This window comes from Arachis ipaensis, chromosome B1 (assembly GCF_059453495.1).
Source record: "Arachis ipaensis isolate K30076 ecotype BB chromosome B1, ASM5945349v1, whole genome shotgun sequence".
In the NCBI taxonomy this organism is placed as follows: Eukaryota; Viridiplantae; Streptophyta; class Magnoliopsida; order Fabales; family Fabaceae; genus Arachis; species Arachis ipaensis.
Genome location: NC_142436.1, coordinates 25,630,035 through 25,646,496, shown reverse-complemented (window position 1 = coordinate 25,646,496; position 16,462 = coordinate 25,630,035). Strand labels below are relative to the sequence as shown.

General features: G+C 36.3%; 2 protein-coding genes across 2 annotated transcripts; both read left to right on the top strand.

The window, feature by feature from the left end:
* The first annotated feature begins 3,781 nt into the window (after window positions 1-3,781).
* LOC107648603 (uncharacterized) lies at window positions 3,782-9,041 on the top strand. The gene is made up of 8 exons (XM_088502647.1): window positions 3,782-4,043; window positions 4,143-4,205; window positions 4,332-4,373; window positions 4,457-4,620; window positions 4,729-4,904; window positions 5,037-5,962; window positions 6,057-7,274; window positions 7,381-9,041. The coding sequence occupies exons 1-8, from the start codon at window positions 3,782-3,784 to the stop codon at window positions 9,039-9,041; spliced, it is 4,512 nt and encodes a 1,503-aa protein (XP_088358773.1).
* A 4,379-nt stretch (window positions 9,042-13,420) lies between these two features.
* Window positions 13,421-14,494, top strand: LOC148576006 (uncharacterized). The gene has a single exon (XM_088502645.1). The coding sequence runs from the start codon at window positions 13,421-13,423 to the stop codon at window positions 14,492-14,494; it is 1,074 nt and encodes a 357-aa protein (XP_088358771.1).
* The last annotated feature ends 1,968 nt before the right edge of the window (window positions 14,495-16,462 follow it).

Genomic DNA, 16,462 nt, shown 5'->3' with positions numbered 1-16,462 from the left:
ATGAGAGAGTATTATATATAAATTACAATAATAATATAATATAATATAGTTATATCTCAATTTTAATTTTAATTATAATTAAAAATATTATGTTGTATATTTTAATTATCAAATTTATAATTAATCATTGATAATTATATATAAGAGAGATAAATTGAGTGAAAGAATAAGAGAGACATAGAGAATGGGTCAAAAAAATAGAGGATGAGGAGAGAACTTTTTAATTTTGAAAAAAAAATTAATTTCAATTACAATAAAAAAAATAACATATGACATATTTTGGTTATAAGATTAGTAATATTTAATAGATTTTAATTTCCTTAATGGTAGTAGTAGTGCAAGAGGGAACCATTAGCAATATTGACATAAGGTGTATTTTTAGTGGTAGACAAAGAAGAGAAAATATGACGCAAATGAGACATATGATTAAAGCAACCGGAATCAAAATACCATTTAAAATTACCTGAAGGAGTCAAAAAAGTAGCAGGAGAATTACTAGAAAGAGAGAGAGAAGATGTTTAAGAAGAGACGCAAAATTAGATAGAGAGACAGGAGAGGGGTTGAGCGGAGCAGAGGCGGTAGATTCAGTAGTAGCAGCAAGTTGGGATGAGAATGATACTTGAGGTAATTAGGACGTGGTAGGCGAGTAGGACATGTAGTAATCAAATGTCTCGAGAGCTTGCAGTAATGGCAGAACAGTTGTGGACAATTGTAGCTAATGTGACCTTTCTGTTGGTATTTGCGACATTCAACAGAAGGAAAGTTTGAGAAGAGGTGCCTAGAACGGTTACAGTTTAGACAGAATTTACCCTTTCTATCTATGGCAGTAAAAACATCTAATTTTTCCATAATAGTAGATGCAAAAATCAAAGAGATGAGAGAAAACTACAAATTCGGGGTCAAAAACGAGAAAACGGAAAGTAGAATTGGAAAGAGCTCACCAAAAAATCTTAGGGGGGTCCCACAATTTGCCACATCAGCGCCACATCAGCAGGGGTAGGCCACGTGGCAACGCGTGATAGGAGAAGGAAGATGCATTAGTGCTTACGCGAAGAAGGAGGTGGCACGCGGGTCAGAGAGGCGGGCCGGATCGGGTTCAACGTGGGCTGGGGCGGGCCGTGTGATGTTTTGGTTTCGACACGTGGCGCTCTGGGTGCTGTTGATCCTGGCAGTGGATCCAACGATGCTCGAGGTGTCTAGAGAGTGGAAAACCTGAAGCGAACACTGATCTTCAGGAGGCACGTGAGGGCGCGTCTGGCGGCGGCTGGCGACGAGTCTGGAGGCGTTGGAATCGTGACGACGAGACGAACACACTGGTGGCGGCGGTGATGAACCAAAGCGTTGGAAAATGATCGAAAAACAAAGGTAAAACACTGCCATAAGAGAAAGACAAAGGGGCTATGAATGAATTTTCATGGGAAAAAAAAAGAATCTATATTCTGAAATCATGTTAGAAACAAGAGAGTAATTTGAAGAGTGCATTATTCACGTTGTTGTTAAATGTACAATGCACAAGGGTATATATAGATATTAGAAGAATTAAAGTAATAAAAGTATAAAATATTACAATAAATACACAAATATGTTATATAAATATAGGTGATATTAATTGATCCTAATTTATTCTAATTATAATTTAATATTTTTAAAGAGCATTTATATTGAATGTTTTTATCACATTTTAAAATATTATAAACATATTTTTAGTAATAACAAATTTGAAGGATATTTTTTCTTTAAACAAAAAAGGCAAAGCTTATATTTATCATTTCAAATATTACTATACATGTGTGGCTGACTGGCTGTGATGCATACTGGAAATATGAATATATAATTATGGACCAAAAAAAATAAAATAAAAAAAATGAATATCTTTCGTTCACAGTTATTGGAGAAGAATATAATATTTATCAAAATCATATATCCATTATATATATCTAATTTTGAGGCCAAAAATTGCCACGTGGCATCTTCTCATTATCCCTAAATAAAAAATGTTTCCCGCTTTTTTTACTCTATTCGCGCTTCTTTACTCCAATCTCAATCCCCAATTGTTGCATATTCAGATTAATGCTTAACAAAAAGTTTCTTCCAAATTTAACCATCTTTCACCTTTGAAATTCCCATGCCCTGTTCCGCTTGAACCTTGGTTTCCGCTTGAACCTTGGTCTCCAACAGCTTCCGCAACCTTCAGAGAACGCTGCCTTACAGTCACTTCACTGGATCTTCTTCTTCCATTTCCATCAACTGAGTCGCTCAATCATCTGCTCCCTAGCACTGTCGACGATTCAACTCACCACCTTACCACTGCATCAATTACTTCAGTTTCATGTGAGGCAGCTGTGTTATCCTTTCTATCCTTTCTACTCTTACCTTATGATTAGAGATTGGGTTTGTTCATAACTCTATGCTTATATTCAAGCAAGAGATTGGTCAATCCCTTTACTTTCTTTCACTGTATAGTACATGTTTGATGATTTTGAACTTAATAATCGGTGAATTACTTTACTTCTTTTTGTTTGCACATTACATGTTTGTTGAATTGCTATGCATAAACTTAGTTGCTGATTTTTTTGAAGCATTGCTTCCTTGCACATTACATGTTTGATGAATTGCTTTGTATTATAAATATTAGGTAGCCAAACTTAATAATCAGTGAATTGCATCACTTCCTTTCTCTTGCACAATACATGTTTGATGAATTGCTAGGCCTAAACTTAGTTGCTGATTTTTTAATAGCATTGCTTCATTGCGCATTACATGTTTGATTAATTGCTAGGCCTAAACTTAGTTGCTGATTTTTTATAGCATTCCTTTCTATTCCTTACTCTTCCTCTGTCTTTATTTTTCTTCTTCTTTCAAAAACAAAGAACACTTAACAAGAAGAAAGTCTTTTCACCAGGTCCTAGAAGCCTTCCAATAATTGAAAATCTTCACCAATTAGATACTTCTTCCCTTTATCTTTAGCTATTCCAATTCTTAAAGAAATATGGCCCTATATTCTCCATTCAATTAGGTCTAAGGCCATCAATTGTTATTTCATCCTGGCCAAAGAAGCATTGAAAAATCATGATCGTGAATTTGAAGGAAGACCAAACATGATTGCTCAACAAAAACTTTCCTATAATGGATTGGAGATCTTCTTTTAATTTTATATTCTTATAAGCACACTATAATATATTAATTCAGATTGAACTTTGTGTGGACCTAATCAGTGTGGTGTATTGCATTACATGATATAAATTGAAACTTTAATTATCACATGAACCTCATTTCAATCTATTATACATGCTATCATTCTTATTTCAATCACATATGGCATTTAACTTGAATTTATACATAAGTTGTTTATACATATCTAAGTAATACTTATTCATTAGTTTGTATAAATTTTATTAGACATCTTTAATTTAAATTGCTTTCTATTTTAAATTATTATATTATGATTTAGTATTTGATATTAGAGCTTATTAGTTTATTCTGTTATAATTTTTGCAGTTATTATTAGAAAGAAAAGAATGAATTCTACTAAAGATGAGTGCAAAAAGGCTAGATTAAGAAGAAAATCAATATTACTGCTGAAAAGAGGGCGACAAAAAAAAACTGGTGACTCTCAAACTAATGAAAGGAATATGAAAAATTTAGGAAAAAGAAAAGTGTTAGCTGAAATCACTAATAGAGAGTCAAAAAAGAAAAAGATTTTCATTGGTATTGGAGAAATTCAAAAAAAAGCTACAAGGATAGAGAGTTTGTTGCAAGTACTTCATACCTACCAGTACATATGTTGACTGATGAACTTGAAAGACTAGAGTCTTTTACACAAATATTTTTTAATCCAAATGCATTTCAATATGGAGTAGCTGCTGGTCAAGATTATTCAAATACAAAGAAATCTATGACACATCCAAGTTGTCATTTATCTTCTGGACGACATGTGATCAGTGGGATGAAGTTATTTTCTCAAGATTCTGAATTTGATATTTTAGAAGATGGATTAGTTTTTGTTAGAGTTGATTATGATTTCAACTATGATGATATTTCTGGTGAGTTTGCTATGAGAAATTAATTTTTTTATGCTATTAGTACTGTTACCTATTCTGAGTTAGTTTAGTGTTTAACTTTTCTATTTTATATGCAAGTAGCTTCTCAAAAATTTTACTCTCTGAGCATTGGTTTATATGAAAGTAACACTGATTTTCAAGAAGGTACTATTATGCTATGTTTTTATTATATTGTTTCACATATATTTATTTTGTCAATTACTTTTACATTTATTTCATTTTGAAGTTAAATTTATTTAGTTGAGAAATATTATATTTGATATGATACAGGTAATGGTCACCAAGAAAATAACTTTCAGTTCACATATGGAGGTAAAAGGTTACTTTTTACCTATAAATATTCTTTTTCTTTTGTATTGTATATTCTAAAGAAAAAAATTTGTCATATAATGCAGATTATTTTGATTTCGGTGATCCAATTTCAATTTGTCAAGAGTGTGGTGCTTTAATGTGGTATGATGAAAGAAATCGAAAAAATAGAAATTATATCATTCCAGAGTTTAGTCTATGCTGCAGTTTAGGAAAAGTGCAATTGCCTTTTCTAACAGAGCCTCCTGAAGTTCTAAAAGAGTTACTTTATGACTATGGTTCAAAGCATTACAAGAATTTTTAAAATAATATCAGAGCATATAATCAAATATTTGCATTTACTTCTTCTGCTGGAAAGGTGGACTCATCTATAAACAAAGGCCATAGACGTGCTCCAACGGTCTACAAGATTAGTGGAGAAAATGTTCATTATATTGGTAGTTTAATGCCTATGCCCGGTGAAAAACCTAAGTTTGCTCAGTTGTATATCTATGACACAGAAAACGAAGTATACAATAGGATAGCACCATTTAGGTAATTTGCTTTATCTAAACTCGATTACTAATATGTTTTTTTCCATTTATATTTTCTGTCTATTTTCTATATCATTTTGTTTAGCTATAGAAGTTCTTATTTTTTTTTACTTCTTTTTTATTGATGTTGTAGGTCAAATGATTCTGAATATGCTATTGACTCTGAGATTGTTGGCAAGTTACAAAAGATGTTAGATGAGAATAATGCTTTGGCAAAATCATTTAGAATGGCAAAAGAAAGATTTGCAGGTTCTAATACAGAACATGTAAGGTTGAAGCTTTTAAGTTCAAGGGAAAAAGATGGAAGAATTTATAATTTGCCTGATGTTTCTGAAGTGGCAGCTTTAGTTGTTGGTGATATTGATTCTCTTTCATCAACCAGAGATATAATCTTAGAAAGGCAAGATGGTCGCTTAAAGCGTATAAATGAGATTCATGTTGCTTATCTTGGTTTACAATATCCACTTCTTTTTCCATATGGAGAAGATGGCTACAGAATTGATATTCAACATAAAATCATCGGGAGTTTGAAACCTAACAAGAGGAGCAAATTGACCATGCGACAATTTTTTGCATTTAGGCTTCAAACCAGGAAAACAGAAGCTCCAACAATACTGGTTTCTAAAAAACTTTTTCAGCAATTTGTAGTGGATGCTTGCACTATGATTGAGTCAGAACGTTTGTTATATTTTAGGATTCATCAAAAGGAACTTAGAGCTAATGATTACAAGAGTTTGAAAATTGCTAAATCTACAGGTCAAATAAGTGGCTCAAGTGTAGGAAAAAGAATAGTTTTGCCATCAAGTTTTATAGGAGGTAGGCGTTATATGGATGGCTTATACCATGATTGTGTTGCAATTTGTGGCCATGTTGGTTATCCAGATTTGTTCATCACTTTCACATGTAATTCAGAATGGCCAGAGATCAAGCGACTCTTAGACCCTTTACATCTCAAACCAGTAGACCGTCCTGACATTGTTTGTCGAATGTTCAAAATGAAGCTTGATATGCTAATTAAATATTTGAAAAAGGAAAGATTCTTTGGTAAAGTTGTTGCTGGTAAGGTGTACATTAAAAAAAAGTATATACTATTTTAAGAACATCAAGTATATCTATAGTTGCTAATATGTACTATATTATGATTTATGTGCAGATGTTCATACAATTGAATTTCAGAAACGAGGTCTACCACATGCTCATATTTTGATATTCTTGGATTCTTTAAGCAAATTTCCAGATCCAAAAGATATAGATAAAGTAATTTGTGCTGAGATTCCTAATCAATTTGAGCATCCAGAGTTGTACAAGGCTGTAAAAAAATTTATGCTTCATGGTCCATGCGGTTCTATAAATATATTTTCACCATGCATGAAAGAAGGTCGTTGTTCAAAGTTCTATCCCAAGTCTTTTGCTGATTTAAAAACTATTGATGCTGAAGGGTATCCAATATATAGAAGAAGAAAGACTGGTTGTTATGCTGAAAAAGGAAATGTGGCTCTAGATAATCGCTATGTTGTTCCTTATAATCCTTCTTTGCTAATGAAATATCAAGCACACATGAATGTTGAGTGGTGTAATCAGAGCAGAGCAATTAAGTATCTCTTCAAATATATAAACAAGGGTTATGATCGCGTCACTGCTATTTTAGATAATGCTGATGATAGTGAATGCTCAAATAAAGTTATTGATGAAATAAAAAACTATCTTGATTGTAGATATATATCCCCATGTGAAGCTGTTTGGAGAATATTTGCATACCCTATTCATTCTAGAGAACCTGCTGTACAGAGATTGAGCTTTCATTTGCCTGGTCGGAATCCAATTCTATATGAAGATGGTGAAGATATTGATGATATTCTGTCAAAACCCGGGATTGATCAATCAATGTTTACTGCATGGATGGAGGCTAATAACAATTACTCGGAGGCTAAAGAGTTGATATATTCTGAGTTTCCAAGATTCTTTGTTTATAATAAAAAAGAAAAAATCTGGTCAAGAAGAAAGTGTGGCTATACTATTGGAAGGCTTTATTATGTACCTCCAACATGTGGAGAGTTATTTTATTTACGAATGATGTTGAATTTTGTTCGAGGTCCTACCAACTATGACCAAATCAAAAGTGCAAATGGTGTTATTCACAATAGCTTTAGAGATGCTTGCTTTGCTTTGGGATTACTTAATGATGATAGAGAATATATTGAAGCTATCAAAGAAGCTTCATGTTGGGGTTTAGGTGATTATCTAAGGAAGTTTTTCACTGTAATGTTGATGTCAAATAGTGTGAGCAGACCAGAACATGTTTGGAAAGAAACTTGGAGGCTTCTATCTGATGATATTTTGTATAATGAAAGAAAATTGTCTAAAAATTCAGGTTCTCCTTTGATTCTAATAAAAATTTATTTTTTAATGATTCATATTGTGTTTCTTACTATAACTATTTTATTTGTTCTTATATTGTTTTTTCTTTTTATTTGCAGATTTATCTTTGACTGATGAAGAGCTGAAAACAAGATGCTTATATGAAATTGAGATGATATTGCAAGATAATAGGAAGAGCTTAAAGGAATATCCTCATATGCCTTTTCCAGAATGTTTTGTGAGGCTGAAATTTCAAAATAGTTTAATTTATAAGGAGCTAAACTATGACAAGAACAATTTGAAAAATGAATTTCAAACATTATTCTCATCCTTAACACAAGAACAACAAGGTGTTTTTGAGAAAATTGTGGAAGCAGTTTCTAAAGAAGATGGTGGAGTATTCTTTGTATATGGCCATGGAGGAACAGGTAAGACTTATCTCTGGACAGTTTTGACTTCTTTTTTAAGGTCACAAGGAATGATTGTTCTTACTGTTACATTGAGTGGAATTGCTGCTTTGCTACTACCTGGAGGTAGAACAGCTCATTCTAGGTTTGCTATACCATTAACGGTGCATGAGGATTCTGTATGTAATATTAAACAAAATAGTGAACTAGCTGAGTTGTTAAAGCAAACAAAGCTTATCATATGGGATGAAGCATCTATGGTTCACAGATATAGTGTTGAGGCAGTTGATAAAAGTTTAAGAGACATTATGTCATCTACAAATAATAATAATGCTAATTTGCCTTTTGGTGGGAAGGTAGTGGTTTCTGGTGGAGATTTTAGACAAATTCTTCCTGTCATTCCTGGAGGTGGCAGGACAGAAATTGTTAATGCAAGCATATATTCCTCTTACATATGGGACTATTGTAGTGTTTTGAGACTTACAAAAAATATGAGATTAGAGGAATCTTCACATGCTGATAATGATGAATTGGCTTTGTTTTCACAATGGATCTTAAATGTTGGAGATGGCAATATAGGTGGGCCTAATGATGGCATCTCTGAGATTATGATTCCTACTGAGTTGCTCATATCAAATTTTGAAGATCCTCTTAGTTCTATTGTGGATTGTATATATCCAAATCTTCTTGAAAATCACTTGGATTCTAATTGGTTGCAATCACGAGCAATTCTTTGTTCTATGCTTGATGTCGTTGAGAAGGTAAATCAATATATTATCATGAAAATTTCAGGAGATGAAAAAATTTACTTGAGTTCAGATAGTGTTGACAAATCTTATGGAAGCGGACAGTATGCTACTGAAACACTTACTCCAGAGTTTTTAAATAGCCTCCAATGTTCAGGATTACCTCATCATGCTTTGAAGTTGAAGGTTGGAATTCCTATAATGCTTTTAAGAAATCTAGACCAATGTGCAGGTTTATGTAATGGCACCAGGCTAATTATAACAAAGTTATCTAATCATGTTATAGAAGCAGAAGTATTAGTTGGAAGCTATCTTGGCAAAAAGGTCTTAATCCCACGCATGTGCATGTCTCCTTCTCAATCACCATGGCCTTTCAAATTTGATAGGAGACAATTTCCTATTGTTGTCTCATATGCCATGACCATCAATAAAAGTCAAGGACAATCTCTTAGCAATGTTGGAGTGTATCTTCCTAAACCCGTGTTTAGTCATGGACAACTTTATGTTGCTATATCTCGTGCTCGAAGTAAGAAGGGATTAAAAATTCTTATTCACAACAAAGAAGGGCATGTTTTAAGTAGCACAACAAATATTGTATTCAAAGAAATTTTCTCAAATTTAAAATAGCATGTTATTTTTTATTATTACTATTTTTATTTTTTTATTATTTGTATTCTACATTACAATTAAACATTTTAGATATTTTTATTATATTTTATCATAGTTAATTTTAGTCTAAATATACCCGTGATTTTTCACGGGTAAAAATACTAGTATTACAATAAAAACGAAGGCAAAATCAATTTAAAAAGAATGCGCTGTTTGTACTTTGTATTTCAATAGTGATCAAAAAGGAATTTGGATCCTTTAAATTTTAGATTTTTATTTTAGAGGATAAAATAAAACTTTTTCTTATTAATTATTTTTTTATGTATTCTTTTAGTTTCACCTATTAAATAAATAGTAATAGATCATAGGGGTGTTCGCAGTGCGGTTTGGATCGGTTTTGAGTTAAAAACTCATTCGATCCGAACACTAGTTTTACTTGCGGTGCGATTTGGATTGGATACTTTTTTTAAAAAATTCCGATCCGATTCGATCTAATTTCAAGCGGTTTGGATTGGATTGGATTTGCGGTTTTGTAAATTAAAAAAATTAAATACATATAACAAGTCTCAACATCAAATTTTAAATAATCAACAATGACATAACAAATCTCAACAATATTTTAAAAAACTAACGATAACATAACAATGGAAATAAAATTCTAAGTTAGTTAAAATAAAAAAATAAATAACATTTTGAACATAAAATATTTATTAAATAATAATAATACATGAATAATATAAAAATGTATAACAAATTGAATATGTTATAAGTATAATTGTAAATATAATAATAAAATAATAATATTATAATACATTGTATGGTTTGGATTGGATTGAATTGGTTATGAAAAGTAGATCCGAAATTCGATCCGATCCAGCGGTTTGCAAAAAATAGAATCCAATCAAATCCGAATTAGTGCGGTTTTAGTCGGTTTTCGATTTGAATTGGATTGGATGAACGGTTTAATTTGGATCGGTTTAAATTTGAACACCCCTAATAAATCATATTTTACTCTTTTTTACAGTTAAATTCAAATTTTAGAGGATCTAAATCCAATTAAAAAATAAGGAAATGTGTGTATTATTGTTGGCGCGAGGAATTTGTGTGGACTGAAAATGCCAAAATAAAAGTGCGCAATTCAAGTTTAAGGTCAGCGAGTCACAGAATATAAGGAAACATCCAAAGTGGGCCTTATAAGAATACACATCTATGGTCTATGCCAAACAAACCAAAACAGATTAGAAAAAAAAGATCGGAATTGTGATGGATAACACTAGATTTGAGTTGCGTAAGAAGGTTGAACTATCTTTACTAGTTCTCATAACATAATTAATTTAATACTATCTTCAGTTCATAACCAGTCATTTTGGCTATTTTGTACACTAATTAAGAAACCTAAAACTAAGATTAATTGTAAAATTATTTATTAAAATACCTGTACTTAATAATTAAGTTATAGTGCTAATGCTCCCATGGTTATTATATGAAAGAAAAAATAACAAAAATATTTAATAAAAATTACATTGAAATAAGAATGAAGTTTTTTTTTCAAGTGATCGTCATTGTGGTGGTATACTATTCTACTAGTACTAGACACCAAAAAATATACTACTATTCTACCCCTTTCAGTTTCAGTCCATCCCCTTCTAAGGATGCTTTCGGTGAAGTAGATCAATTATTTAAGAATTGACGATATACATAATTGTTAGGGACCTTTTATCCACAATAATAATTTTAAGGGACCAAGGTATTGGGGATAAAAGATTGACACACGATTGACACTGTTATAGTACAATGATGCATGTATTTTTATTCCAATAGATTAAAAGAAAGGCAAAAGGTTCAAGTTGTCATTTTCTTCAAAAATCAAGACAATAGCTGCTATAGCCTATAAGCCGTGTCACGATAGTTTTGGGTGACCTATGTTCGATTTCACAGCCTTTCTATTCTTTTTAAGGTATTACACATGTCACGGTTCTGTCATGTAACAAAGAAAAAATACAAAGGTGTGTATATTATAGACATTTTGAAAAAGGGATTTTTCTGAAATAAAATAAAAAAAATTATTATTTTTCCAAACCTAATATTCCAACTTTAATTTCAGAAATATAAATTTTTTTTGAATGAGTTTGCCCAACTCTTATATAATTTTATAGAGTTTGCCGTACTCAGGTAAACTTCTTCTAAATTTTCAAAAATTCCAATTTTTAAGTCATTATCATCCTCTCGAACGGTGTATAAGAATACACAAAAATAGACGAATAACAAGTGTGGCTTTTTTTTCAATATCGCCGACACCAATGACAACTGTTCATATTCTGACCTAATACTAAGACTCAGGTCTAGATAAAAGGCTCAATCTAAAGATTGGCCTTCACTCGACACCGACCTTCTCTTAAGAAGTCGGATCCAGCACAGACTTGCTCTAAGGAAGTCGGAGCGAAGATTAGCTGGCAGATAACACTTATTCAAATTAAGTAACTGCCCCTAAAATCTCTCAACCCACTTCCAGGAGGCATATCTCAACTTCCCTAAGATAAAGGGACAGTTATCCACCTTAAAGGGTGGAACTACTCCAACGGTGGTTATTGGTTCACCACTATAAATACACTGACACTCCTCAGGTATCTCTAAATTCCAATACTCTCTAAACTTGCTTAGACCCTTGCTGACTTAGGCATCGGAGTGTCTTTGCAGGTACCACCCCCATTCCTTCACACATACAAGTCGGACGGAGGCTCCCAGACGCAAACTTAGTCAGAGGCTCCCTCCTTCAGACGATTGGGCCAACCCAACGAGTCCAGTCCACTAATCTCCGGTTACCCATCGTAACATTGGTGCCGTTGTCAGGGACCCGAGAGATCAACTAGTAATGACGGATGACTCGCACAAAGATGGCCACACAGCGTCCGATTCTGAGCAGGAAAATCAGGATGTTGGAAACAATAATGAGGATATCGACACTCACTCCTTGGTGACCAATCAGCATAAAGAAGGCACCTCAGGATTGAAAAACCCGAAGGCAAAATCTTCTGAAGGGCGCGAGTCAGGAAAGGAGGGACAACACCACGCAGCTGATTTCATGGGATTGTTCCACGACCATCAAGGGCGCTTGGAACAGTTGGAAAAAGAGCTGGAACGACAGCGAGAGGCAGAGAGAAGCTTGAGGAACGAGATTGAACGGCGAAAAGAGCTAGAAGAAAAACTCTTAAAGTTGGAGTCTGCTCTTAAAAGTTGAAGCTCCCACAGCGATCGAGAAGATTCTCCCTTGGGAGGAGAAGACCTGTTCAGCGAGGATATTATGAGGGCAAAAGTTACAAGAAACTTTAAAAGCCCTTATATGGACCTCTACGATGGAACCACCGATCCAAAGCATCATTTGAGCAACTTCAAAAGTCGGATGTATCTGGCCGACGCCTCTGATGCCACTCGCTGCAAGGCTTTCCCGACAACCTTGACGAAAGCAGCGATGAAGTGGTTCGATAGTCTTCCCCCGAGGTCGGTCACCAGCTTCGACGACCTCTCGCGAAAGTTCCTGATGCGATTCTCCATCCAAAAAGACAAAGTGAAGTACGCACCAAGCCTCCTGGGAGTAAAACAGGAGGTCGGAGAACCTTTGAGGGACTACATGGAGAGGTTCAATAAAGCGTGCTTGGAGATTCAAGACCTGCCCATAGGGCAGTGATTATGGGCCTAGTCAACGGACTTCGAGAAGGTCCCTTCTCCCAGTCCATCTCGAAAAGGCATCCGACTCCCTAAGTGATGTACAGGAGAGAGCTGAGAAGTACATTAACATGGAAGAAAATACCAGACTTCGAGAACTAGGCTGGCGACCTGGGCACTCTCACTCATCAAAAGAGAAAGAGAGAGAGCCCAAGAAAAAAGAGGAGGTCGGCCCTGAGAGGCCCAGGAGATACCACTCTTATACCCCTCTACGAGTTTTCCTAGTTGATGTCTATAGGAAAATTTGTCATACTGAAAGACTGCCTCCCCCTAGGCCTATTAAAAATAAAAGGGGGGAGTCGTGGCGACTACTGTGAGTACCATAAGCTATATGGTCACTCAACAAATGATTGTTACGGCCTAAAAAATGTGTTAGAAAAGCTGGCCAAAGAAGGTCGGCTTGATAGATATCTCATGGAAAGGTCGGACCATCATGGCAAAAGGAAGCGAGATGACGAGGACCGAAGAGATCCCCCACCACAAACCCCGGAAAGACATATGCACATGATCTTAGGAGAATTTGGCGGAGGTGGCCACACAAAGTCGTCTCGCAAGAGACACTTGAAGGAAGTCTATCAGGTCGGAGGCGAACTCCCGACCTACCAACTATTTCTTTCACCAAAGAAGATGGGCAAGGAATCATTTCTGGACATGATGATCCAGTTGTCATAACCATGATCCTTGCCAACACCCATCTTCACAGAACCCTGGTAGATCAGGGAAGCTCAGCCGACATCCTTTTCAATCCAGCACTCGATAAGCTGGGGTTAGATGAAAAGGAATTAAGAGCTTATCTTGACACACTATATGGGCTAGGAGATACACCAATAAAGCCACTGGGATTCATACCCCTTCACACAACTTTTGGAAAAGGGGCAAAATCCAAAACTTTGAGTATCGACTTCATAGTCATCGATGTCGGTTCAGCCTACAATGCCCTAATCGGCATAACCACCCTAAATCAACTCGGAGCAGTTGTGTCCACCCTCCACCTTTGCATGAAATTTCCAACACCAGAGGGAATAGCAACCATTAGGAGAGACCAGAAATTGGCGAGGAAGTGCTACAATGAAAGCCTAAACCTGAGGGGAAAGGGCAAGGAGGTGCACACCATTGAGCTACGAGGAATCCGAGCTAAAGAAGAGTTGCGACCGCAACCCAGCGGAAGAACTGAAGAGGTCCAGGTCGGAGAAGAGGAAGGAAAAAATACCAACATAGAGGCCAATCTGGAAGAAGATCTGAAACAGAGGCTCATAAGGCTCCTACGAAATAATTCCGACCTCTTTGCCTGGAAAGCCTCCGACATGCTAGGGATAGATCTCGAGCTCATGTCACATAAACTCTCAGTGTACCCCGGATCGCGACCGGTCCAGCAAAGGAGACGGAAGCTCGGACCTGAACGAGCTCAAGTGGTAGAAGAGCAAGTAAAGGCCCTCCTAGAAGCCGGTTTCATCAAAGAGGTCAAGTATTCGGCATGGCTTGCAAATGTAGTGCTGGTCAAAAAACAAAATGGCAAGTGGAGGATGTATGTCGATTACACTGACCTAAACAAGGCGTGTCCCAAAGACCTATATCCACTTCCTAACATTGATACCTTAGTAGATTCCAACTCGGGGTATCAATACTTTCATTTATGGACGCATACTCAGGGTACAATCAGACTCCGATGTACAAGACGGATCAAGAAAAAATATCATTCATCACGCCTAGGGCAAACTATTGCTTTGTGGTCATGCCCTTCGGACTGAAAAATGCTGGAGCCACATATCAAAGGCTGATGAACAAGGTGTTCATGCCTCACCTTAGGAGATTGATGGAAGTTTACGTAGACGACATGCTAGTAAAAACCAAGGATGAGGCCGATCTCCTGGCTGACCTTTCGCAAGTTTTCAGCACCATAAGGATGCATGGGATGAGACTAAATCCTGCAAAATGCACCTTCGCGGTGGAGGCAGGAAAGTTTCTAGGATTCATGCTTACACAAAGGGGAATCGAAGCCAATCCCGACAAGTGTAAGGCAGTCATAGAAATGAAAAGTCCGACTTGCTTAAAGGAAGTCCAGCAGCTGAACGACCGACTAGCCGCCCTCTCCAGGTTCTTGACAGGATCAGCATTAAGATTTCTACCACTCTTCTCTCTACTAAGAAAAGGATGCCAGTTCGAATGGACTCCTGAGTGCGAAGAAGCATTCTAGGAATTCAAAAGGTTTTTAAGCCAACCTCCCATTCTGACCCGACCTAAAGTTGGGGAAGAACTCGTCCTGTATTTGTCCGTAGCAGACAAAGCTGTAGCATCAGCTCTAATATGGGAAGACGAGGTCGGACAGCATCCTGTATACTTCACCAGCAAGGTTCTACAAGACCCTGAATTAAGGTATCAAAAACTCGAGAAATTTGCGTATGCCTTAATAGTAGCCTCTCGAAGGCTACGACCTTATTTTCAAGCTCATACAATAAGGGTTCGAACGAATCAGCCCATGAAGCAAATCCTCCAGAAGACGGATATTGCGGGTAGAATGGTTCAATGGGCAATAGAGCTATCCGAGTTCGACTTAAAGTACGAAACTCGGACGGCAATAAAAGCCCAGTACCTCACCGACTTTGTAGCAGAATATGAAGGAGATCAAGAGGAAGAATCCACTACGTGGGAGTTATATGTAGATGGATCCTCAAATAAAATCAGAAGCGATGCAGCCGTAATACTAGTCAACCAAGGGGAAACGCAAATAGAAGTCTCCCTCAAATTCGACTTTCCAGCTTCTAACAATCAGGTAGAATATGAAGCCTTGATTGCAGGGTTAAAACTGGCAAAGGAAGTCGGTGCAACAAAAGTAGTTATGTTCTGCGACTCCCAGGTGGTGACCTCTCAAATAAATGGAGAGTATCAGGCTAAAGACCCCAATATGAAGAGGTACTTGGACAAAACCTTGGAGTATCTCAGGCGATTCGCTAAAACCGAGGTCAAAGATATAACTCGGGATCTCAACAGCAGAGCATATGCCCTCTCCAAGCTTGCAAGTACCAAGCCAGGAGGGAATAATAGAAGCCTGATTCAAGAAAATCTCCAAGAGCCCTCTATCTCAAAGGCAGAAGTCAAACAAGATGTCCTTGAAGTATCCGGATTGGACCTCGAATGGATGAACCCACTAGTCGAATATCTGAAATTCGACATCCTACCCAAAGGGGAAAAAGAGGCCAAGAAAATCCGGAGGAAAGCACAAAACTACACTTTGGTGAAAAATATCCTCTACAAAAGAGGGATATCAGCACCATTATTGAAGTGTGTCCCGACCTCAAGGACGACAGAAGTCTTAGAAGAGGTCCACAATGGTATCTGTGGGAATCATCTCGGAGCAAGGTCCCTGGCTAGGAAAGTCATCTGAGCTGGGTTCTACTGGCCGACTTTGCAGAAAGATGCCACCGAGTTCGTAAAGAAGTGTCAGCCATGCCAAATGCATGCAAACTTCCATGTCGCTCCCCCCGAAGAGCTCATAAGTATAACTTCTACATGTCCTTTTGCAAAATGGGGATTGGACCTATTGGGACCCTTTCCCCAAGCGCCTGGACAAGTAAAGTACCTAATAGTAGGGATAGACTACTTCACGAAATGGATTGAAGCAGAACCATTGGCCACTATCACCGCCCAAAGAAGTCAGAAATTTCTCTACAAGAACATTATCACAAGGTATGGGGTACCTTACTCCATCACCACTAATA